General features: G+C 45.6%; 2 protein-coding genes and 1 pseudogene across 28 annotated transcripts in view; 2 read left to right on the top strand and 1 right to left on the bottom strand.

The window, feature by feature from the left end:
• LOC134479845 (putative sperm motility kinase W) overlaps positions 1-22,550 on the bottom strand; it is a 665,424-nt gene that overhangs the window by 101,823 nt on the left and 541,051 nt on the right. The gene's annotated exons all lie outside the window — the stretch shown is intronic.
• Smokl8 (sperm motility kinase like 8) lies at positions 387-18,562 on the top strand. Of its 22 annotated transcripts, XM_063264551.1 has the most exons (11): positions 387-1,874; positions 5,709-8,398; positions 8,537-8,677; positions 9,370-9,496; positions 10,514-10,667; positions 11,952-11,989; positions 12,604-12,775; positions 13,218-13,425; positions 13,645-13,699; positions 17,717-17,887; positions 18,051-18,562. In XM_063264551.1, exon 1 carries the CDS (start codon positions 390-392, stop codon positions 1,869-1,871), a length of 1,482 nt encoding a protein of 493 aa, XP_063120621.1. In that variant the 5' UTR covers positions 387-389; the 3' UTR covers positions 1,872-1,874; positions 5,709-8,398; positions 8,537-8,677; positions 9,370-9,496; positions 10,514-10,667; positions 11,952-11,989; positions 12,604-12,775; positions 13,218-13,425; positions 13,645-13,699; positions 17,717-17,887; positions 18,051-18,562. The 22 variants fall into 22 exon arrangements, with proteins under 22 accessions (XP_063120621.1, XP_063120624.1, XP_063120622.1 ...); XM_063264554.1 differs by lacking the exon at positions 12,604-12,775 and having other exon boundaries at positions 13,497-13,699; XM_063264552.1 differs by having other exon boundaries at positions 11,952-13,425.
• Mex3a-ps4 (mex-3 RNA binding family member A, pseudogene 4) overlaps positions 8,318-22,550 on the top strand; it is a 39,157-nt pseudogene continuing 24,924 nt past the window's right edge.

The raw sequence follows: 22,550 nt of genomic DNA, 5'->3' as shown, positions 1-22,550 counted from the left end.
GCAGCTTTAATGCACTTCCCTGTGCAGCACAGTACTGCCTGTAATTGCTAAACAGTAAATACTGACTCTTTGATCTGCTGAAGAAGAAGCTCAGAGAGGCTAGTTTCCTTTTCACAAGAATGGAAAGTTCCCTGAGGCCCAGAGTGGAGACAGCCACTATGGTTTACAGCCTTCTCTGCTTGGTGCATTTCATGCTGTGACCTCACAAAGATCCACTGTGATGTAAGAATGAGTGTCCTCTGTATAAGACAGTGGACCAGCCTGTTGAATTTGTCCATAAGGACCGGGGAGCCGGTTAATGTTGACCTGTGGGACTCCTTGATAGCTTTGTATTTTGTTAGTTGACAGGTTATTGTACCTCACAACTTGTGTTCACCAGATCAAAGGGAATGGACATCACTTCTATTAAGAAGACTTTGGGCAGTCAGTATAGGGTGGTTTTCTTTCTTGGACAGGGTTCATATGGCAGGGTGAGATTGGCCTGGCACCGGAGAACGCAGGCCCTGGTTGCCATCAAAACGGTAGAGATCAGCAAGGACACCATCAGGGGGATCCTGTCTGAAATGACCACATTGGAGTCATTGAACCATCCGAATATAATTTCTTTATATGAGGTCCTGATCACAGGGACCGGAGTTCATTTTATATTACAATATGCTCCAGGAGGCAACTTAGGAAAACTAATAAGTGAGGAGGGCCCATTGCCAGAAGAAAAGGCGAAGAAAATGTTCGGACAGGTCGTATCTGCCATAAGATATTGCCATAGCCTGGATATTGTCCATCGCGACATCAAGCCACAGAATATACTGATAGATGGAGAGGGCAATATTAAGCTGATCGACTTTGGCCAGGCCATCAAATGCAAACCTGGTACATTACTGAGTAGGCAATGTGGAACCAGGGACTTTAATGCCCCAGAACTGGTATTAAGGGAGCCATATGATGGCAAGAGTTCTGATGTGTGGAGTTTGGGGGTGGTGCTCTATTTCTTTACCACTGGCTACTTACCCTTCAGAGGAAAGACCATCAATGATGTTGAGGAAAGGATTACAACGGGGACCTATACCATTCCTACTCACCTGTCTGGGCAACTCGAAAACCTGATACATCAAATTCTGAGAGTTTCCCCAGATATGAGGCCCTCTGTAGAGGAAATTGAAAATCACCCATGGATCAAGAAATGTGAGTTTAAAATCCTGCCCAAGACTGACCCAGATTACAAAATTATAGAAATGCTCTGTGCAATGGGGTATAAAGCCAAGGACATCTTGGAATCCCTCCAAAAGAAAAGATACGATGAACCAATGGGGGCATATTTGAGCTTAAAAGATCATGTAAGCAAAGGGTTTGATGTTGGATATATCACTCCAGCCAAGCCTAGGGATCCGTGCCCTCCGCCACCCCCATCACCAGCACATCCCTCTGTCTTTGGCCTTCCTCTCAGGAGAAGGGCCAGTGAGCCCATCTTTGGCCTCCACCACAGACCTCCCTCAAGAGAACAGAATCCTCTTGACCTGATTCTATCAGGACTCAAGATGAGCAGGTGTGTCTCCATGCCTCCCATTGCGGTATACTATCCTAAGAAGGAGAGAAGCACTTCTACCCGTGCCCTCCACTCAACACCTGTGGCTTGCCCGTGCGTCTGCAACAACATGTCGGAAGTTGAAATAATCCTGCCACATAAGCAAGACATTGAGATGAATACGTCATCTCCCCCTCAGAGGATGGGATGGTTTAAGAGACTCCGCAAAGGAATCAGGGACTGTTTTTCAAGACTTTGCTGCCTCCCTCGGGCTCCAAAGAAAAAACCCCAGCATAGATCCTCCAAGAGAGTGGCCCCCCTGAAAAAGGCAGCAAGCAGTACCATATAAAAGGTAAGCTAATGTGGGAGGGTGCATCTCCACTCTGAATTTTATTGTCTCTGTCTTTATTCATGTATTCTCACTGGAAATATCAGAAGAGTATACATGGGGTCTCTTGGGTTGGGGAGAAGTATGTCTACTCCAGCTGGATAAAACCCTGCTCATTTCCGTACCATCTGAGGAAGAAATATTTTTGGAGAATGCCTAGGTGGTGCTGATGTAAACGAACTAGCTATAATCAGCAAGTGATTGTGGGTACAGCCAGTCTGAAAGGGGGCATATAAGGCTGTTCTCTATGGGGAACATATTCAGATAGAGACTCTGCTTGGGGACCTAGTGCCTGGCAGAGTGACAGTGGTCAAAGTACTAAGGGGCCACCTCCATGTCTCCCTACAATTGAACTGGACAGGTGGAGTGTACTGAGTCCTGTGAGGTCTGACAATGCTGCTTGAATGAATACATTGGGATTCAGCTGTGGATACCCAGTTCTTATGTATCCTGCATGCAGCAGGGAGGGGTCAGTGTCACCAGAAGTTCCAATCTGGCATTCAGAGACTGGTCGTACAGTGTCATGCTAGTCTTTCTTACCATCTACTAACCAGGGCTGAATAGCTGGTAGGGGATCTTCCTTCCTACCAGGCTCCAGGCAACTAAACCTCAAACTGAATGTCCCGGGACACTGACCTGTGGGCTCCTAGGTTTCTTTTCCTCCAATCATTTGCTATGCTACCAACAAGGAGACCTATGCTCCCTGTTAGTACAACAAATACCTGCTCCAAAGTTCACAAGGAGCAGAAATGGGAAGTTTCCCTCCATAGCTCTGTTCTTGCTGCTTTCGCTAGGCATTCTGTGCATGTGCTGGCTTGGTCAGCTCCTGGTCAGGCCACTGGGCATTCAAAGTGACTTCTGTTCACGTTCCCACATGTGCTACATACCTAGGACACACCTTCCCAGTATCTCATAGAAACCAAGCTCACTGCAGTCTCACTCTAAAGCTCGAATTTCCTTGAACTAGCCTTCCTCTTGAGAATCTACTGTGGTAGGCTTGGGGCACTGTATGCAGCAGACAGCAGCAGACTTGAGGGACATGGGAAGTGGGCTTCAGAGGTGAGAGCTTAAGTGCCTCCAGGATGTGATTGTGCACCATATTCCAAAAGTGCTCCAGCTTTGGAAAGTCCAGACTTCTGTCTACCATGTCTGGTGTGAGTCTCAGTGCTGGGCTGAAGGACCCCACACTGAGGTTTAGAGAACAAAACACAGTGCTTCTATCATGGAGATCACTCAGCCTGTGTGACCTGCTCTCCTGTGGGAAGGATAAGAGTAGGCACCCAGCACATCTCTCTCACTGTGTCCAAGAAAGATGCAAAACTTGTGAGTGAACCTCAAAGCGGCTAAGCCTGGGAAACTAGAAGGGTTGCTCCCTAAGCATTTGCCATCTTTCTGACACTCAGTCCTCTTCCACATCTGAAGAGCCTAGAGCTGGGACTCTCCTCATTTGTCAGAGGTTAGCCTCATGACATATGTCCCTGCATTTCCATGGGATTTTGGCTCCATGGGGTGTGGGCTCTTCGTCATGGTTAGGGTTCAGTGTCCTAGCCATCCAGCTTGCTCTTTGCATTCTGGGCGGAGCCTGTTCAAGTTCTTCCCCTACAGCATCTGTGTGTCCAGTTCATTGCTAGAGTTAAGTCTTCTTTCATAGGCCTCACGTCATTCTTTCCTAACTGGAACAAGTCTTCCAGTGTCAAAATGAGATCTGAGATTCAATCCTGTGCTCTAGGTTTACTCTGTGTCATGCTATGATCAGTTATCCAGTCAGAAGTCATTGAATAAAAACGTGCTCTGTCCCAAGCCTTCACTCACTGCTGAGTCCAGGGATCTTTAGGCCTGAAGACCTATCTGTCCCCAAGCAGCAGACAACCTGGCAGAATCCAGGAAAATAGGGAAGACAAAAATGATGGTGTAGTTCTGCATGAAAACAACTAACTTGGTAAGAGACCAAAGAGCATGCATGGTAGTCCAGGGCATCAGAAGAGACACTTTTGTGAGAGTTACAGCAGGAGAGACCCTGGAAGAAACTAATAGAAGGCACAGAGGGCCATGGCGGAAGCTGTGTGACCTACAGCCAGCATCAATCTCTGTATATGATGCATATGATGTTGTCTTTTTCTGATAGTGCAGTGTTTTGAGTCACTTAAGAATAAACTGTAAGTTTCTCCTTTAGGTGAAAACTCCTGAAATTCCTCTTGACTTTCAGGCTCTCGCAGTCTTGAAGGTCCACACATGGAAAAGACCTGAGGGGTGCACTCTCCTGAGTCCTGAGGATTGGAAAGGACAAGATAGTGAAGAGAACAGTGGGAAGAACAGAGTCAAATAGAAATGGGGCTCATGGTGGCATCCCAGAGTCTAGAGGCCCCGACCTTCCTTCACATGCACCTGTAGGTGTTTCAAACTCAGTGATGGTTCTAAGTAAAAAGTGTCACCAGGCACCTCTATGGATCTGTGTGTGTGTGTGTGTGTGTGTGTGTGTGTGTGTGTGTGTGTGTGCATGCACACCCTTCCTATCCAAATCAAAGGCTCCATAACCTCGAGACAACATTTTCAGTGTTACAGGAATATCTTTCTACTCTAAAGTATAGCTGAAAAGCGGCCAGTTATACTGACTTGGCTTTTTCTCTCACGTTTCACCATCTATCCCTGGGCTCCTTAGATTTCTCCAGCTGAGAATTTTCAGTAAGTTAGGAAGCTACTATGAGTCTTCTGGGAATAGGCTGCCCTGAGCTGGAGCCACAGTCCAACAAGTGTTCACCAAATGTTTTTGTCTTCATTGCTGCCAGGAACAGAGAGCAGCGGGTCTTGCTTGGCTGTGGAGGAAACTGTTGTGTAACTTAAAACTGATGTATGTAACTGTTATGAGGGAAGTCATAGTAACTGAAGGTAGATATTTAGAGGCAGAAACAAGAATAGAGGTCATGACTGGTGCTCTTTACTGGCTTCTTCACAATGATTTCCTTGACCTCTTTCCTACTGCCAGATGAGCTACCATCCATACATCCCTACACACTTAGTCATTAATCATGAAAAGGTACTATAAATGCAGTGGACAATCTGACAGTGGCATAATGTAAACAAATATTTCCATCCCAATGGCCTAAAGTTGACCAAATTTCCAGGAAAGTGTCCAACCCATATGGGGAGGGGCAATCCCTTTCTGGCATGTCAGTCACATCAGGGTGTGCACTTGTCCTGTCACTTGGATCTGTGGAAAACTTGAATTTGTCTTATGTCACACTTTCACTCGGGTATCTATTAGGTGTCTCAGCCACTCACCATCTCCTCATCAATTCTATCCTCCATTTGTTTAAGTTCTAGGATTTGTAGCTGCTGTGTTTATCTGCAGATGATGGTCAATAGAGTCCCTCTGGAACCTAACTTCAGACAGCACATAGAGTGTCTGCACTCTCTGTATCCCAGAGTCAGCATGAGACAAAGCCCAACAACACATGTGGACTCTTCCCTCTCACCCTAAAGGACATGCTGATCCATTAGATTCCTGATACACAACATGCTGACATCCAGCAGTCAATGGCCTTAGCAGTTCTTCATGGCCTCTGGCTCTCTCAAGTGCAGTCTTTAGTCATTCAGGAAATGGGAAAGGATCCATAACTTCTCCCTTCTCTGTACTTGCTCTAGTGTCCTTCCCTCCTGAGTGCTTTTGCAGTTCCCCTAGTTATAATCTACAAAGGGAGGTCTCATTCAGTCGGAGGTTCTGAGAAAGGATGATTCTGCCATTGTCCTGGGGACCTGGGTTTAAGTCACCCTCACAACTAATTTCTTTCCCTCCTTCAGCTTCCTTCCTGCAGATAATGGTGCATTTGAGGCCAGGACAGTCATGGATTCCTGAGGATCCAAGGAAAGTGGCTCATTGTTGCTAAGGATCCCAACTCAAATTAGCAACACTGGACTGAAAACACAAACTAAAATCCTCCTACCTGAGCAAGGTATGCAGAAAAAATGAGAGACTGCTGTTCTCAGGTACAAGTGTCCATATAGAATCTATAGTGATGATCTATGCCTGGCAGAGGAACAATGGTCAACTATCTAATGGGCCCCCTCAAAGTCTCCCTGCAGCTCAGAAGAACACCAAGGGCCTCAGCTCTGTCATTCCTGTATCACTGTGGAGCATCTGCCAAGAATGGACACCAGCATCTGTAGACCAGGGAGAGACTGGTTCCCACACTTTAGTTCCGTACGCCCAAACAGTAAAACAACATCCTATCCCCTAATGAGGTATGTACATAATGATAGAGGATTCTCCACACAAACTTGATTCACAAGAACAGGGCCTCTTTGGTAGCCACCCAAACCATCTGAAACCAGGCAAGAAGACGTGAGCAGTAGCCTTCGATCCCTGTACCTCAAGAGCAAATAACACTCATTCTGATAGGATACATGAGCTGGTCCTCGTTTATCTTCATTCTCCAATTCCTTCTATCTCCTATCCACATGAAGACCTTTCCTTCCCATGCTCTGATCGAATCTTGTTCTGCAATTCATGGAACACATTTGAAAAGTCGATCTGGACCTCCATGTCCTCATTTGTCCGTATGGACCTTCAGGATGGACAGTCTCTGGAAGATCCTGTGACAGCTGCAGGATGGGCTGAGCAGCTGTGTTTGTCCATATCTACGGCAGAAGCACTTGAGCCAATAGACTACCTAACAGTGCCATCCTGCCCTTAACAATGAAGTGAGGATTCCCCTGTCTCCATATGAACCAACCTGCCTGCCCCAACACTGTGCTAATGTCGCTGCGGGAACACTAAGGACATGAGGACTATGAGAGTAGGATGCTGGATGCAAAAAAATGAGTCCCCTTTTAATACTGAGGCTCAGGCCTCAAAGGAGGTGGACTGCAAGGGTGAGAGCTGAGTGTTCCTTCTGGATATGAGTCAACACCAGCACGCAGGAATCCACCAGGTTTGGATGGACGATGCATCTGACCAGAAGAGGGGAGTAGTAAGTTTCTGGGGTACACTGAAAGATCCCTCACTCTGTGTAATTACCCAGGAAATGAAATAGTCTTGTCCATGTGGACATTGGTGCCCAAATGAGAAAAATAGTGTATATATCCCGACCACTTAAAAGTCATGCTTTTTCTGAGAGAACCTCTGAGCTCGAAAGACTGTGAAATAGTATGTCTGCCTGTACCAGAATCTTTCCTGAGTAGAGAATTTCATCAGGAAGGAAGAGGCCCAGAGCATGCACATATGTTGAACTCTTGAAGGGCACCCAGTTTGAAAGAGAACATCAAAGGCCTGAATCACTGTGAAACATGCTGTCTGCAAGTACTAGAACACTTTCTGAGAGCAAGGGACACTGCCAAACCACTAGAGCAAAAGTTATGATGGATAAAGAGACAGGTGTTCTGGTGACCTGTAACCCCATCAGGAGCCCTGAGGGTCACCTCCTGCTAAACCAAACATAACCTTTATCAGTGAAGGTCACTCCTGAGAAACCCTGTTGAGAAACCCTGCAGACAGGAAAGCCAAGGAGGCCTCCTCCTTCCCATTGTCATTGTCTTTTAAGGGAGCTTGAACAGGTTAGCTCCTACAGACTTCTTAAAAAGCCTGGAACACTCTGCTAATTCTGTGTTCCCGTACTCTTCAACTGAGTCAAGAGAAGAAAACAGATATTTGGAACTCTGATCCAATCAAATTAATATTCTGGTGATCAGAAGCCAAGACTGTACAGAGATTTCTGAGGCCTCTCCAGGAATTCTGTCCAGAATCACGCTCTGGAGGACTTCAGTGTGCGAGAATGTACAGTACATTGGATGGACTCTGGGGTCTAAGGAATGAAGTTTGTCCTCATTAGGACAAAAAGATACAAGAGGAACGCCCGAGTACATATAGAACACAGGGTGCCATGATGTGGAGCCCGAAGACAAGGGAGGCTGCTGAACACTCTAATGCCTGTATGAGTGAACTTGGACATGAACAGTGTAGCTGGATCTGTTTGCCTTCAGTTCAAGCTGCAATGTTGTCACCATCTCCTCTTTAAGCCCATGTATCCTTGACAAGGTTGTTCTGCCCTTCAAGCTCATATGATGGTTGTGCATGTAGGAGACCTAGCCTTCTGTCACCAAGGAAACAGAAAGCAGAGGAGGAATGTGACCGTGGGAGGCTGCAGGCAAAAGTGATGTGGGGCCACAACTGTACCTGGAAGCTACATGGTACAATCCCTGAGGCCCTGTTCAGACCTTCATTCTATTCTGGTGTCTTCCTAGTGACAGCCCTGCTAGCCAATGACAACAACTTCTCCCTGATCTTCCCCAGCCTTGCTTCCCAGTCCTGAGACTTGAAGAGCACAGAGGAAGGCCTCTTGTAGGTCAGTCACTGGCTCTGGACCATTGACCACTACCACTGCTTTTACTTGGGATGGTGTTCAAATTGTGGGATGTCTGAGAAAGCTGGGTTCCACGTTTTTGCTATGCAACCTGTTCCTCACGTCCTGGACTTTGCCGGCTCCAGTCCTCAGGTACTATCATGGAAGCCATTACTCTCTCCACAGTCCTGTCATTCTTACCCACAAATAGTAAGGATGTAGATTCACTGTAGATGTGAGCACAGCTTGTAAACTGTCTATGTGAATTGGTGTCATCTGTCCTTTTGTCAGTTGCCATTCAGTAAGCATTGTGACGTGTAAGGCTCTCAGGAGAAGCCAGATCCCAGTGGCATTAGTGTGACAAACAAGCTGTGCCCAAGGAGCTGACACTCTGGCAGAGTCCAGGACATCCAGGAAGACAGAGGTGGTGAGGTAAGTCTGCATCAAAACAGGTAAAAACAGTAATAAAACTGTCAGTTCCCATCCTTGTACAGGTTGTTGGGAAACACTGTCCCTGAGAAGACAGCTCTGTCGAGCTGAGCCTGGAGAGAAAGAAGGCATGAGAAGGAAGGCAATGGCAGCCATGTGACAGGCAGCCATCAAGACCTGACAAGTGTCTGTGATACTGTCATAGATATTTATGGACACCCTAAAAGGACATTTATTGTGTTTCATCTCTTAATGAAATGCTGTTCTCCACGCACATCACAGACCCTGGGAGTGTTGGGTATTGCTACCTGCCAAAGGCCTGAAGTGTGCACTACTGCTGGTGGTGGGATTGTCAGAAGGTGAGGAGGCCATCCTGATAGAGAGACAGTGTAGGAATCCCAGAAACAACAGCCATGTTGCTGCATGTGGCTAACCATCGTTGATTTTGCATGTCAGTTTCTAAGCCGGTAAGGAGTGCAGATAAAAACTGTCACCAGAGGTAATCCTGAACCTCGGTTGTACACCAGCACTGTAGTTGGCTTTATCTCCCATGCAGACACTCAGTCTCCCTCAGCACACCCTCTTACTGTCCAGGAATTTTCTTAGCTATACAAATAACACACTGGGTTGTTACAGGTCGAATGACCTAGCCAAATCCTGTGTTCTCTTACATTCTGTCCCTGTCCTCTTTTTAGATATCACCAACTATGACTCTGACATCCAATGAAGCAGTCGAGGGCCATGATGCTTTTCTGACTGAGGCAACACAGCCTGGAGCCCAAATCCCGAGGCTGTGCACCAAAGTCCTTCCGTTTGTCACTGGTGAGCAGAGTCTGACCTGAAAGTCTGGACCTGATCTCTCAGTGAAGGCAAAACCGCTTGACCTCTGATTTTGAACTGCAATTGTAGCTACTGCTGCTATTGATTTAAAAATCTAGTTCAATATGTGAAAAAATACACTTTTCAATCTCCTGGAACATTCTGTCTCACAGAGGACCGTGTCTACACTTCAAAGGAAAGTCCAGGGAAAGGAAGATGGGGAGGTCCCATGTGGATTTTTCACTATGTGATTGATCTCAACCCACTTCCCAAAGTTCCTTTAGTTCCAGCATCAAATTAGTAGGCCTAGGATGAATAGAGCCCTGAAGTGCTGATAGAGACTGAGGGCTCCCTGGGTGGCGTGTCCCATGAACAGACACTTCAGGGTCGTTGGTGTGGTCCGATTTCTCCTCACTCTTTGAACATCATAGGTTATGAATGCTCTCCCTGAACACTCCGATATTCACTGGTCAGTTTGCAGTCCTGCCTACCACTTCAGGAACGTTCTCCCACTCTGATGACTTCTGGGATCCAGCTTCCTTTTCTATAAAGGGTGCTTAGTGCTGTAAAACGGGAATCTGACTAACACAGTGTGTTGAATAGCTGGTCTTCTGTAATGCCTAGAAGCAGCACAAGATGGGGCCACTGGACACAGTCATTCCTGTATCCTTCAGCACCGTAGAATTTGTGATTAGTTATCAGCACAGAAAAACACTTTTCTTTGATTAAATCTTTTCTGATTCTTTTCTAAATACTAGAACTAAATACTCAATACCAGAACTGACCTGATTGTGTAGGAACATGGGAATATCCTCTAAAGATCTACCATATACACACCCTCTGCTGTCCTCTACTTCTGGGCACTTGATCCCTGTGACTGTCTTCCTGGGATGCTCACCCTCTCGTTTATTTACACATCTTTTCTCCAGTGTCCCAGTACATTGTCATTATGTGAAGAAGTAGTGGGGACTCTGTCCTTATCATCCCATGGTATTCCATACTCTCAATTGTCCCTTGCAGATCCTGGTGCTTTCCCACAAGAAGTTGCTCAATGTGGCTACCAGGGAGGCCAAACATAAGCCTGTGTCTGCAGACAGGAGGGCACCAACAATGTGTCAAGCAACCTCATCTGCATCGTCACAAGCATCTGCAGTGTGGATATCTGGTCAACATGGTATGGCCCCTCCCTTCCCTGGTTGCCACCATCAAGTGTCATATAGGTCATCCATTTCAGTGCCAAGATCTAGAATTCCTCTGCTGGTTAGGGCTTGGAAAAGGTCCAAGAGCAAATGTGATGGCGTTTTGTGTTATTGGTTATTCCTTAAATGTGGGAAATCTGTGTATCCAACTGTTGCAGAGTGCCTTCTTCTCTTGCTCTCCCCCCATGCTTTAGGAAGGATGCTGCTCACTAATTGTCTCTCAGGGACATGGTGGCACAGGGGAAGCAATGAGCTTATTATCAGAATGCCTCTTGACATTATTGGTACTTCCTAGAAGGTCATTAGTGGAGAGATGTTCAGAGTTCTGACAACTCCTCTCTGCTGTCATCTGACATATGACAGGCACTGACAGAGTCTCTCTAACCCTTGAGAGGACACCCTGAATGCGGTTCTTAGAATACGAATGGAGATCAGACATTCATAGGGAGTGAAGCCATGCCCACCTGGTCCCACCGAGCAGGAGTTGGGAGCTACTGTTTGATAAATTTGACTGACTAAGAGAACCACCAGATAACTTCCACTGTTGTCTGAGTTGTTGTTTTTAAGTGTCAGTGTGATTATCTGAAACAAAATATTCTTAGTTTCATTTCAATCCAGTGACTTAACACTTCCTGGTATACTGCATTAGCACAGTGTAGCCAAGGCACTATAAAGGGGCTACCCATGTTCTATCCACAGGCAGGAGTGTAGAGAAATTAATGCATGCATGTAGGCTTGCTTGCTAGTGCTCATCTAAAGGCCTCTGCTCTTATGAAGTCTTTCCCTAAGCCTAGGGAATAGCACTGCTAAAGTTCTTGTTACTTCCCATGTCATTTAAGATCATGAAATCGATTCTCTACAGACTTGCTCACAGGAGAACGTCATCTAGAGGATTCCTTTGTGAAGACTCTCCCTCCAGGTCACTTTTCCTGTACTAATTGACAGTTATAAATAAAGATCATGAATTTCTCCCAGTGGCCACCTCGCCGCTCAACATTGAAAACTGTCAGACTTGTAACTAGAGGCTTTAGCTTCTCATTTTACCTAGGGTCAAAGCTGACATCTTGTAGAGTGTCCTTTCTGGCCTTCTCAGTTTCTCCCCATATTATACCTGACAGTGTTTCCATTCAGCCATCAGCTCAACACTATGATGTATGTACTGTGTCATTGACTAGTACTTTCTAGGCAGAGATAAAAATTTCACAGCAGACTTGTTGGCCTTCAGGTTGATCTTTTTCTTTTTCTGTTTCCTCTGCCAGGTCGTTTGACAGTTGTGGAGCCCCTCCCACCAATAAAGGTTAGCAACTTGTCGGGCTTTCATGGCATTTATGGCAGCTAGATTGTGCTTCTTTGAGTAAGTCCAAATCAGTGCTACTAGGTATGTATGATGCTTATACACCTTACCCTAATTTAAACAGATGGTGTGGGCACTGAGAACATGTAGCCCTGCAAAGCATTTTAAATTATTCACATATTTCTCATTTACCTATTCACTCTCCCCTACATCCTGTCTGTAGTCTGTCTCTTCTCTCTCTTCTCTGTTTTTATATCTTTTGTTCCGTCTTTTTCTCATTCTTGGCATCTGTTTCTGACTCTCTCCTGTTCTCTTTCTTACTGCCTAGCTGCCTCTTTGTCTGTCTATACATCTGTCTCTCCCTTGCTCTATCTCTGTCTCTCTTTCTCTGTCTCTCTCTTCCTCTCCCTCTACCTACCCCCCCTCTATCTCTCTCTCCCTCCCTCCCCATCCTCTCTCTCCCTCTGTGTGTGTGTGTGTGTGTCCATGCATGTGGGGGCAGGTAGCATGTATATTTCCTGGAGAGCCTGTGGAGGTCAAAGTTTAACTCAAGTGAGGTCTTTCTCAAACTCATAAAGGACCTAGTAACTGAACTCTACTACCTATTATTGGAAAAGCTTTTGTAGGTGAAGAACCTGAAGGATCTGAGGCTGTGCCAGTACATGCTGGAGAAATACTTGACTGGACTCGGGAGTAGGAGCCTAGGCATTGGCCCACAGATGTGCTGTTCTCCTTCTTTGGATACCCGTCGCAACAACACAATCTTCTCTGTCTACTGGAGTTGTCTTGGTTGTAGATTTGGAGATCCTCAATCTCTCAGCTTAGTTCTCTAACGTTAAGTCATATCGACTCTTAGCATAGTACTTTATTTGCCACTGTTCTTTCTACCTTTATTTTGCCAGAACTTTCTATGGGTAAGACATTCCTTCTGTAACATTTTATGATGTGTAAGACCACACAAGGGTACCCAGAGTCCATACACAATGTGCTCTTATTATCCTGTGAGAAGTCCAAGCCAGTAACCCAATCTTAACTCAGTGGTGAGAAGGAACTTAAAACTTAGAACAGGACTTGTTTTCATTCCTTTCTTGTTAGTATCATTCACAACTTCTGTAGAAGGTGGGAGTCCAGAAAGCAAAGGGCGGGATTTTCTCACATGATCTTGACCCATGTTGGGTTTTCTGTCTTCCATCTCCACCTTTAACATTTAATATACCACATCTCTCCAAAGGTCATGCCTATTCTAGTGTGCTGCACTCAGTGAAGAAGTTGGAGTAAGCGTCAAAAGAGTGAAGGCCAAGCTCTGACTGTGACAGAGAGTTTGAGATAGACAACTGATGCTTTGAAAAACACGTGACTTCTCGCTGGGACCTCCATCTACTGTAAATAACCAACAACCTGTTCAAGGATCAATGTGCCTCTGAGATGAGGACAACAAGGTAGAAGGGAGTCCACAGAAGGAAACGGGTCTGAGGGCTAACACCATAACGCTTCCAATTCTGTCTTCTAGGCATCACTAACAAATCTATATAGTCCTACCTCCCAGAAGATGAGTGAAGGTGTTACAGTTAGGATGATTGTTGACATGAGGCTCTCAGAGGTTCTCCACAAATCTGAAGGACAAGATTGAGATTGCCATTCTTATGGTCTTTCCATAGTCTCCCCTTGCAATCAGAATGGACCATCACTATGGACCTCATCTATTAGATGCAGGTAAGATGATCATCTTAGGAAACCTAGTCTTTGCTGCTGAGATACTGGGATTCCAAACAACTCTGAGAGGAGAGGGTACAAAGTGGAGCTCAGTCCTGCCTCTCATACCACACATAGCTGATGTCCTGAGGTTCTGTTCTCAGGAGGCATGGAGGGCATGTATCTATTTCATGTAAAAAGAAACTGTTACGAGCAGTCTGAGGTCCCTGTAATTAGAGCTGAGTCTTTGATTGTACCACATCGTAAGCAAGTGAGGTTGGAAACATTGTTGCAAATGACAAGAGCCACCACTCTCCCTGCAACTGTTGTAAGGGATGTTCCCTGTACATCTTTATCCTATGTGATGCAGGTGTGAGTTAGATACTGACTAGAATAACAACTCAATGATTCTAAATTATTGATATATGGAAGAACAGCGTATTGGTTGTGTCTTGGTAAATGTACCCATGTCTGTCCATGACTGAGTTAAGTAATACACTGTGTCCTTGTGTGAAGGGGAAACCAAGGCCCTTCTGAGGTCTCTCCTGACAGTGACTGCCCCAACAACAGTGAAACTCATCAAGTCTCACAGGAAAGGGCCACATTTGAATCCCTGCTTGACAGGCCACAGACTCAGGATCATTCCTTCCTCTTGGCTTATTTTGTAAAACAGTCTCCTCCCCAGACACAGCCATTTCAGTCATTCTCAAAGCCATCACCTTGACACAATTTCCATATCTTCCAACTCATAGCACTCTCTTTGTGTAACAGGGAAAGTTCTTGGTCATGCCCAGTGTCCTAACAATTCTAGAGTAAGCCTGCTTTGCTGCACATTTAGACTTGTCACATCAGGCTTCGTTCTTGTGTAACATGGGCAGATGTCGGCCATGCCCAGTGTCCTAACAACTCTAGAATGAGCCCACTTCACTTCACAACTAGGCCTGTCACAGCAGGCTTTACTGTGAGCCGTGTGGACATCTTCTTCCTTCTGTATGGTTTCCCTGTATAGTAGACAAGGGAATGATATCTCAGGATATCTCTCCACCATGTAAGTCTTCACACCTTCTCCGTCATGTCCTTGGCCTTTTGAGGTGAGCCAAAGCAGCAATTCCATCCATTGCAAAAGGCAGTAACTCACACCCCATTCTTTCCGGACATGGCCCAGATCTCACCTCCAAACTATTTAGAGCACTTAATCCATCTCCCAATTCTCTGAGGTCCAGATGATGAGCTGGCACTTGAAGGGAATGCAGAGGTGACAGATCCTCTCATGATGATCCTCAGAGAATTTAGCTATTAAGACCAAAATAGAGGGAGACCATGACTGCAAGCTTACCTTTGTGAGCAACATATCCTCTCGGGACATGAAGCAATGACATCTGGATGTCTCTAAAGAGGCAACGCCCCATACTCTTCATAGCAGTGTTCTGTCTATTTAAAACTCGGGGAAGAGGTGGGCTCCTTCTCCCATAGATGTGAGCAGGGTTGTCAATTTCTTCTGGCCCAAGACAGATCCGTGGATCACATATCTGATTCTTTCTGGTCCCTGGAAATCCCAGGATCCTCTGAGTTTAACATAGGCAGCCACTGGGATACAGGTCAGTGTGGTCTCTAATGTTGCTGTGCCTCCATTTGCTGACATTGTGGCTACACTGCAACCATGCTCTCTGGGTTCACAGAATGCTACGCTGTACTCTAAGCTTTCCCAGTCTCAAGGGTGGACTCAATCTGGCTTGGTACTACCACTTTTTTTGGAGGTTGCATCCTAAAATGCCATGTGCTCTTCATAATGCCATTAAATGCTTTTACTATTGTTTGGTACATATGAACATTCATGAAAATCAACATAAAACTCTACATACAAGATGTATTCAAAAACAGTAAATGCTGTTTTTCTAAGCCATTATACTCCTGAACCACTGCTCCATCCCTATGAGTTATCAAACCACCAAGATTGGCTCTGTCGCATCTGGCCAGTGTTTCCTGGGGATGTCTCCTTCTGGTTCCTAGCAATGACCCTGCTGCTTTAGGCAGGCAGACTATGTCATTTTTCTCAGATGGTTGTTGTGAAGACCCTCTCACTTGTATTGTCTGATGTGCAGTCAGTATAACATAGCTTGCAAGAAGCAGTTGAAAAGACCACTTGTAATGTTGTGTCATGGGCTTAATTGTCAAGGAAACTCGTAGACATGAGACCGACGAGAGTAAAGAAAAAAAACTGTGAAATTCTATCTAATTCCCTGTGATGTGTTCAAATGTGTGATGCTCAAGATGGTGCTTAAGATTTGGAGAATTCATTTGTTAGTGTGGAGCCTAAATAGTCCTTTTTAAAAGGCTAGGCTCAGGCATATCCAGGCAGAGTCCAAACAGTTGTACTCCAGTACTGAAAGACAAATCTACTAAAAGCCTTTGGCATTCCCACAACCGTGTAAAGACAGATGGTCCTACTGGATGTCACAAATGATCCTTTTATTGTAGGTAACTGTCATCTTTTAGGGTTTTATCCTCCTAATCTGTCATGTGTCCTTGCTGTCTCTAAGACTATGTCATGTTCTTTTTTTGAAGTACCAGCCTTCCCATAATCTGGTACATTACAAAGTTTGGAAGATGTTGCAATGAGGGGTCGGCTGGCATATGCCCTAAGTAGAAGCTGAGTGAGTTGTGGGGATTTCCTGAGTTCAAGGTACCTGAGCAGAGTGAGGCAGGACAGGTACCCACAGTCTGGAATCACTGGTCAAGCTTTGTGTGTACACTGCTCTACTGTGGGTGGCAGTGCAGAACGAGAACTGGACGCTTAGCTGGCTTGCTCCTCACTACTCTCTCACAGATTTTCATCTTGGACCAAACTGCTTCTGATCAAGGCACAGTCTCGTGTGTGATAAGTTTCTCTTTATGGGTTGGTTGATGAGTTAGGATTCTCAACGGATACTGTTTTGTAGACCATTGTGTGCCTCCATTTTGAGCCCTGCTTTTGGTATCACCAAGTCATGTGATCCCTCCAGACTTCTTCCCAACATTTATCATCATGTATAAACCTTCCATCCAGCTCTGAGAATTCATTTTCCAGAAAGTAGATCATCCTTGGATGGCAATGACATCTTTGGGCCCTCATAAGCCAATCCTGGTGGAGAGTAGAGATCTGTCAGTCATTGGAGGAAAGAGTCTCTTCTGGTTCATGATGAGCAGATTCCAGGCGACTTTTATCAAGTGTAATAAGGTGATCTAGACCCTTTGTTTGTTAAGTAAGTGCCCAGGAAATTTATTTTACCCTCCTCCCCCACATTTGCACAAAAGGCATAAGAAGTCTACTGAAGTGTTTTGGGTCATTAGAGCCCTGCTTGTGTCTTTAGCAAGGTACTGCTCTGCGAAGAAAACTCTGGACAGTGGCATATCTGCAATGTGTCCCTATATCTTCACGATGCTCCTATGAGACCAGGAAATAGAGAGCACACAGTAACATTAAAATATAAACTCTGTTGTATGACTGTTGGGCTGTGCACAGTAGAGTGGTCATTCTTTAGAAGTACCATTTGGACATTTTTCAGCTATGGAGAAAGAACCCTTTGTCCATCATCTTCACCGCTGGATGTGTTTATATTTGTGTCGCAGACCTTGAGCTTTTGAGTCTCCAAGGGGAATCTTGGTCATGTTACTACAGGATGTGCAGTGGGTCTCCTTGACTGTCTTCTGTACATTGACAAAACAGGTGATGCTTTCTATAACTCGGCGTAGGTCCCTGAAGGTGTAGTTGTGTCTCTCTCCCTTTGAGTACCCAGGATCTTCATATTCTCTGTGCTCACCCCATTCTCAAAGTTTTGTAAAACTTGATCCCCAGTCATGGTCTGTCCACAAGTGACCAGGCATTTGATGTGTACTTGAGGACACCCCTGACTGGATATTTCCAGTTTTTACCCCATTGTAGTGAGGAGAACAAAGACCTGGAGATGTCATATTGTTCCCTAGTACAGGCCATGCAGAAGAAAACTGGGCAACCAACAGCAGAATTTCTGAGTGCTCGAACCCTGTCATTTTCTACAGGTTGTCTAGCAAGCCTCTGGACAGGCAGCATGGCAGAAATCAACTCTTTCCAAAAAAAAGGCTGCTGCTGACACAGTGGATAGAGCACACACAAGCTCCCTGTCTGACTCCTTCAGCTCCTGCATGTCTCCTTGGCTAACATTTCAGAGCTTCTGATTCTTCAGACATCAGGTTAGAGGGACAGGAATGGCAATGAGGGTTTTCTTAGTCATTGGTAGAGTTCAAAGATGTCTGGTATGTTCAAAAACTATTGGGAAAGAGCTGGAAACATATCTTCTGAAAAAAATATCCCCTCCATTTACACAGTCTCCTTCGCTTTGTTCTCCACATTCAGCTTCTTGATACTGAAGAGATTGTTCTACCTGATGAGCCCAGGCCTAGAAGATGGACTGCATCCAAGAAGCCTGGTCCATCTAAGGCCAAGTCACATCTTTAAGAAATATTTGAAAGCATTTGTGCACAGGATAAAGGTGCAAGGACCAAAGTCTCCTTAGACTTTCCAGCATACAGAGGGTCTGACAGACTCAGGTCAAAGGTTACGTCTGAAGCCTAGATTATGAAGAAGGCCCCACTCCACAGTAGAAGCCTGTGGCTGATGCTGTTGCAACCAGGACTATGATTGTGAAACTTTTGTCTGTTCAGGATAGCAGGTTCAGGAATCTTGTGCCCAGGTATCCACAGGCCTTTTTTCATACATTTCTTGGTATAATTTTGCAAGTCCTGACTTTGGACATGTCGGGTGCTGATGGTATCTCACTTGATATATAGTCCAAGAAAGATTTTTACCCCTTTAAGGGGCTGGAAATAGACTGGCCTCACAGTTACCATTAAAACTGAAGTTCTGTCCTTTGTGGTTATTGGCCCTTTTAAAACTTGTTTGACTGGAAACAAAGCTCAGAGCCTGATATTTCCAAGATTCACCCCTACAAAATTCAGAAACCCACAGCTCAAAGCAGTACAGATACCACTCAGAAATGAATCCAAGGACAAGGTGTCTGACATGAGAATCTTACAGATTTATTTAAAGGTCCAGGACTCAGCAACACTACACCTACGTAGAATCATTCAGGGATTCCCCCGTTAGAATTTGGGAGCTGCCATTCACAGAAATGACCCATGGGAGACTCTTATTTCCATATCATAGCCTCCATGACCCATAGTGCTGTGACTGCCATGCTCTCTGTCAAACTCCACAGGAGGTCACCATTAGTAGAATAACAGTGCAGGGCAGCAGAGCAGTACAGTGGCCCTAGGGTGGTGTCGTGGGTGGTTCCAGAAGATACTGACATCACACCACCCTCTACATCTAGAATGAAAGGAAGAGGAACACGGGAGGGAGTGTGTGATTGAATTCATGGCCCAAAGCAGCCTAGGTGTCAGCTATCAGTCTGGAAGAGCACGTCTGCCTCTGTATGGAGGATTCAGGTCAGGAATGTGACCGGAACCAGATGAATCAATTCTCGCAAGAGGAAAGTCCTTTACGTGACATCTTGCACCACAACAGAATAGCCACAAGATAGCTTGTCCTTATAGGAACTGGCACACCAAGGGCATAGGGGAAGTCTCTGGAATATACAGGATTGGTTGAGTACCACACAGGATGGCTGACAAGCTAGCAGAAGAGTAGGACACACACTGAGGTCAAGTGCCAGGTATCATGACCTATGTAGCCACACAGCTGGACTGAAGGGCTTTCTTGCTCTGACTGAAGCAGAACCAAAGCAGGGCCTGCCTCAGCCTCCATCTGTACCTTGGCTCTAGCTGCTTCTTTCTCTTGCAAGTCACAAGCATCATGAAGCAACTGTCTTGGTTCCCGAAACCACATGGTCTTTGTTCACGTTAAAGACAGGGCATGCAAGAATGTATTCTCCTCCTACCTATGTGCTGGACTAGGGACAGGAGACCAGATTCCTAGGCCTGAACTTCTGACCATTCCCATAGTGTATCAGGGAAATATTTAACCTTGGATTTCCTGCTCTTAGAGGCCAAAATAAACCTGTCAGTCCGGGAGTCTTATCAAGAATGATACTCTGGGATTCATCTAAGCCAGGCCTCTTACTCAACCCTTCTGCTGCCTATTTCCTGGTGCTAAGCATGGACCTCAAAGTCACCCTAAGCCTGCATCCTGAGTTCACACCCTGAGATGCACTTAAGACTGACCTGAGAGCTGCTCAAGAGGACACACACGGGTTACACCACAAAGAAAAGTCTATCAAAGCTGACATAGGCCAGGAGTTTGGCCCCTGACTCGACAGTGCTTGTCCAGTGAGTGTTTTACACATTATATGGAACCCCAGGACCAGAGCCAGAGTCACAAAGTCAGGGGCAGTATATAGTGTGCAATTAATAGCCAATGGAATCTTCGGTAGCAAGCTAAGAACCTGCAGAGAAACCTCAAACCCAGCCTGCTGGATGGTGCCAAGATCCAGTAAGTAACACTTCCTAAGAGAAAACTCTTCCTGGGAGAATTGCAGCCCAGTAAATGGATGCTCTCACGATTCTCGGTGAAATAACTCATGGACCTTTTTCCTTGTGAACAGGGAACTTCAAAACATCATGGGGTGAGGTGAGGTGAGATCCAGGGAAGAAGGCTGCCCTTTGGCTCAATCTGAGAAGTTAGGATGCTTCATTTGCAGGGGGGAGGATCTCAGGTGTTGTCCCTAAGTGACATCATCATCCTGGTGAAATGTCATGTCACTTGTACTGAGACCAGTAGGCCTGAGTTGTAACTAATGCCTACACTTTTCAATTAGGAGAATTCCTGGAATTTTTTAAACCTATTTCATCCTACAGCCAGCTCTTCTGTCTTGTGGCAGACACCACTGACCCACATAAAACTACACACGTGAGTGTGCATGTGGACACACACACACACACACACACACACACACACACACACACACTCACACACCAACCCTGTCATCAAATGAATACAGGGGCTACAAAACTAAAGACATGGTCCTCCAAAGAAGACCCTCAAAGGTAGATACTTAAACAAGTGTTCCCCATCCTCATCATCCTGGAAGAGGAATTTAAAGTGCTTTATGTGACCTGTGCCCTGCCCACCATGACAGGTAACGAGGAAACCAAGGTCAACAAACGATGGGTGGGACAGGGAGAATCATGGTTGCTTACACACTGATACTGGGAACTGAAACTGGGGCCACCCCACTGGCTGCCAGCCATTTTGTCCCTCAGAACGAGTAAAATAGGACAGCTGTCTGATCCATCGATGTGATGCAGGGATCCTCAGACATGCAGCATCATTGTTGCATTGTTCACTATAGCTCAGAAAAGGAACCAGCCAGGATGACACCCCATTAATGGCCTGTTTAGAGAGACACTGTCTGTCTGTCTGTCTGTCTCTCTCTCTCTCTCTCTCTCTCCTCTCTCCTCTCTCCTCTCTCTCTCTCCCTCTCTCTCAGTGTGTGTGTGTGTGCGCGCGCGCGTCTATGTGCAAGCTTCTGTGAATGCACTTGTGCATGCAATGTGTCTTATTTGCTTTCTCTTACCCATGGCCTGTTTATTTTCCTGACACTGATTTGTGGGTCTCCATCCATTCCTCACTCTAACCTTGGGTCATAAACATTAGACACTATGCCTACTGATTTTGGCCACAATATCTCTTGTCTTCCCCTCTCAGAACTGGTCCACTCCTTACTGCTCTAGTAAGTGTCCACTGCTTCCTGCATTTAATAAGTGGTTTGGGCTTTATTTGGGGGCATTATTTGATGTTAGGTTCTGTTCAGATACTTTCTGGTCATGTTCTTCGCAGACGTGGCAAGAATGTTTTCCCAGGAGGAGCCATCAAAGATTAACATAAAACACAGATGTCATCAGGACGTGGAATGTGAACATTAAATTCGGATGCTCTTACTTTTGGAGAACAGCAATATGGAGACAAATGTAGTACTGATGCTCCTCTGTGTTTCCAGGGTGGTAGGATTATGCCTGTCAGGTCCCTGCAAGGCCAGGGCAGGCTAATGTTACAATGTCAAGCCCAGGGAGCTGTGATTACTCCTGAGGTTTGTCCTTCTGAAGAGGCTGGCCATGCAGCGAGGTTGAGTACTTTCCTTGGCCTCTGCTGACAGGTCCAGGGAAAATCCTGACACACAGACTAGAAATTAAACCAAGACTGGTACATAGGAGTCCTTTGGATGCAAAAAACAGCTCCCTGGACAATAGGGATGAAACCCCAACCCAGACTGCAGACTTATATACATGGTGTTCCTTTTCCCTTATAACTTCTGCAAAAATGCTCCATGTGAACATGATATGGACAGTGCCCTCAGCACATCTCCACAGTGTTGGTCTAGACTTTTGCTTCAGGGACTTTTCCTTCCTTCTGATGATGCTAAGGATCTCTTTAGGGGTTTGGTGCCCATAGAACCATGTGATTCAGTATTTGGTTCCTAGTGGGTTAACCTGTTTCAGAAGGATAAGGCAGTGCTTCTTGGAGAAGAGCTGTGTCCCTAGGGTTCGTTTTATAGGTTTCCAAAGCCCAAGTCATTCCCAGTGATTCCCAATCTGCCTCCCGCTTGTGGCCCAGAGAGCTCTCAACTGTTCCTTTGCTGTACCACAATGTACTAGTTCTGTAAATGTGAGTCTGAATCACACACTATCTTTTATAAATTTGTTGCCTTGGTCATGATGTCTTAAGGAGCAAAAGAAAGGAAGATGCAGAACTAGAAGCTCTTGCTTTCATGGATCAAGCAGGCTGACATTTACTCATTAAGTCAAAGCCTGTAGGTACTTCAGTGTCCTTTGCTGTTGAGTTTATCATCTCATTTCAGACTGATGAACAGTAGGTAGTTGAAGAGAGAGGCGATGCATA

This window comes from Rattus norvegicus, chromosome 7, assembly GCF_036323735.1.
Source record: "Rattus norvegicus strain BN/NHsdMcwi chromosome 7, GRCr8, whole genome shotgun sequence".
NCBI lineage: Eukaryota > Metazoa > Chordata > Mammalia > Rodentia > Muridae > Rattus > Rattus norvegicus.
The sequence above is the reverse complement of the archived record's forward strand: the minus strand, read 5'-3'. Positions and strand labels throughout refer to the sequence as shown.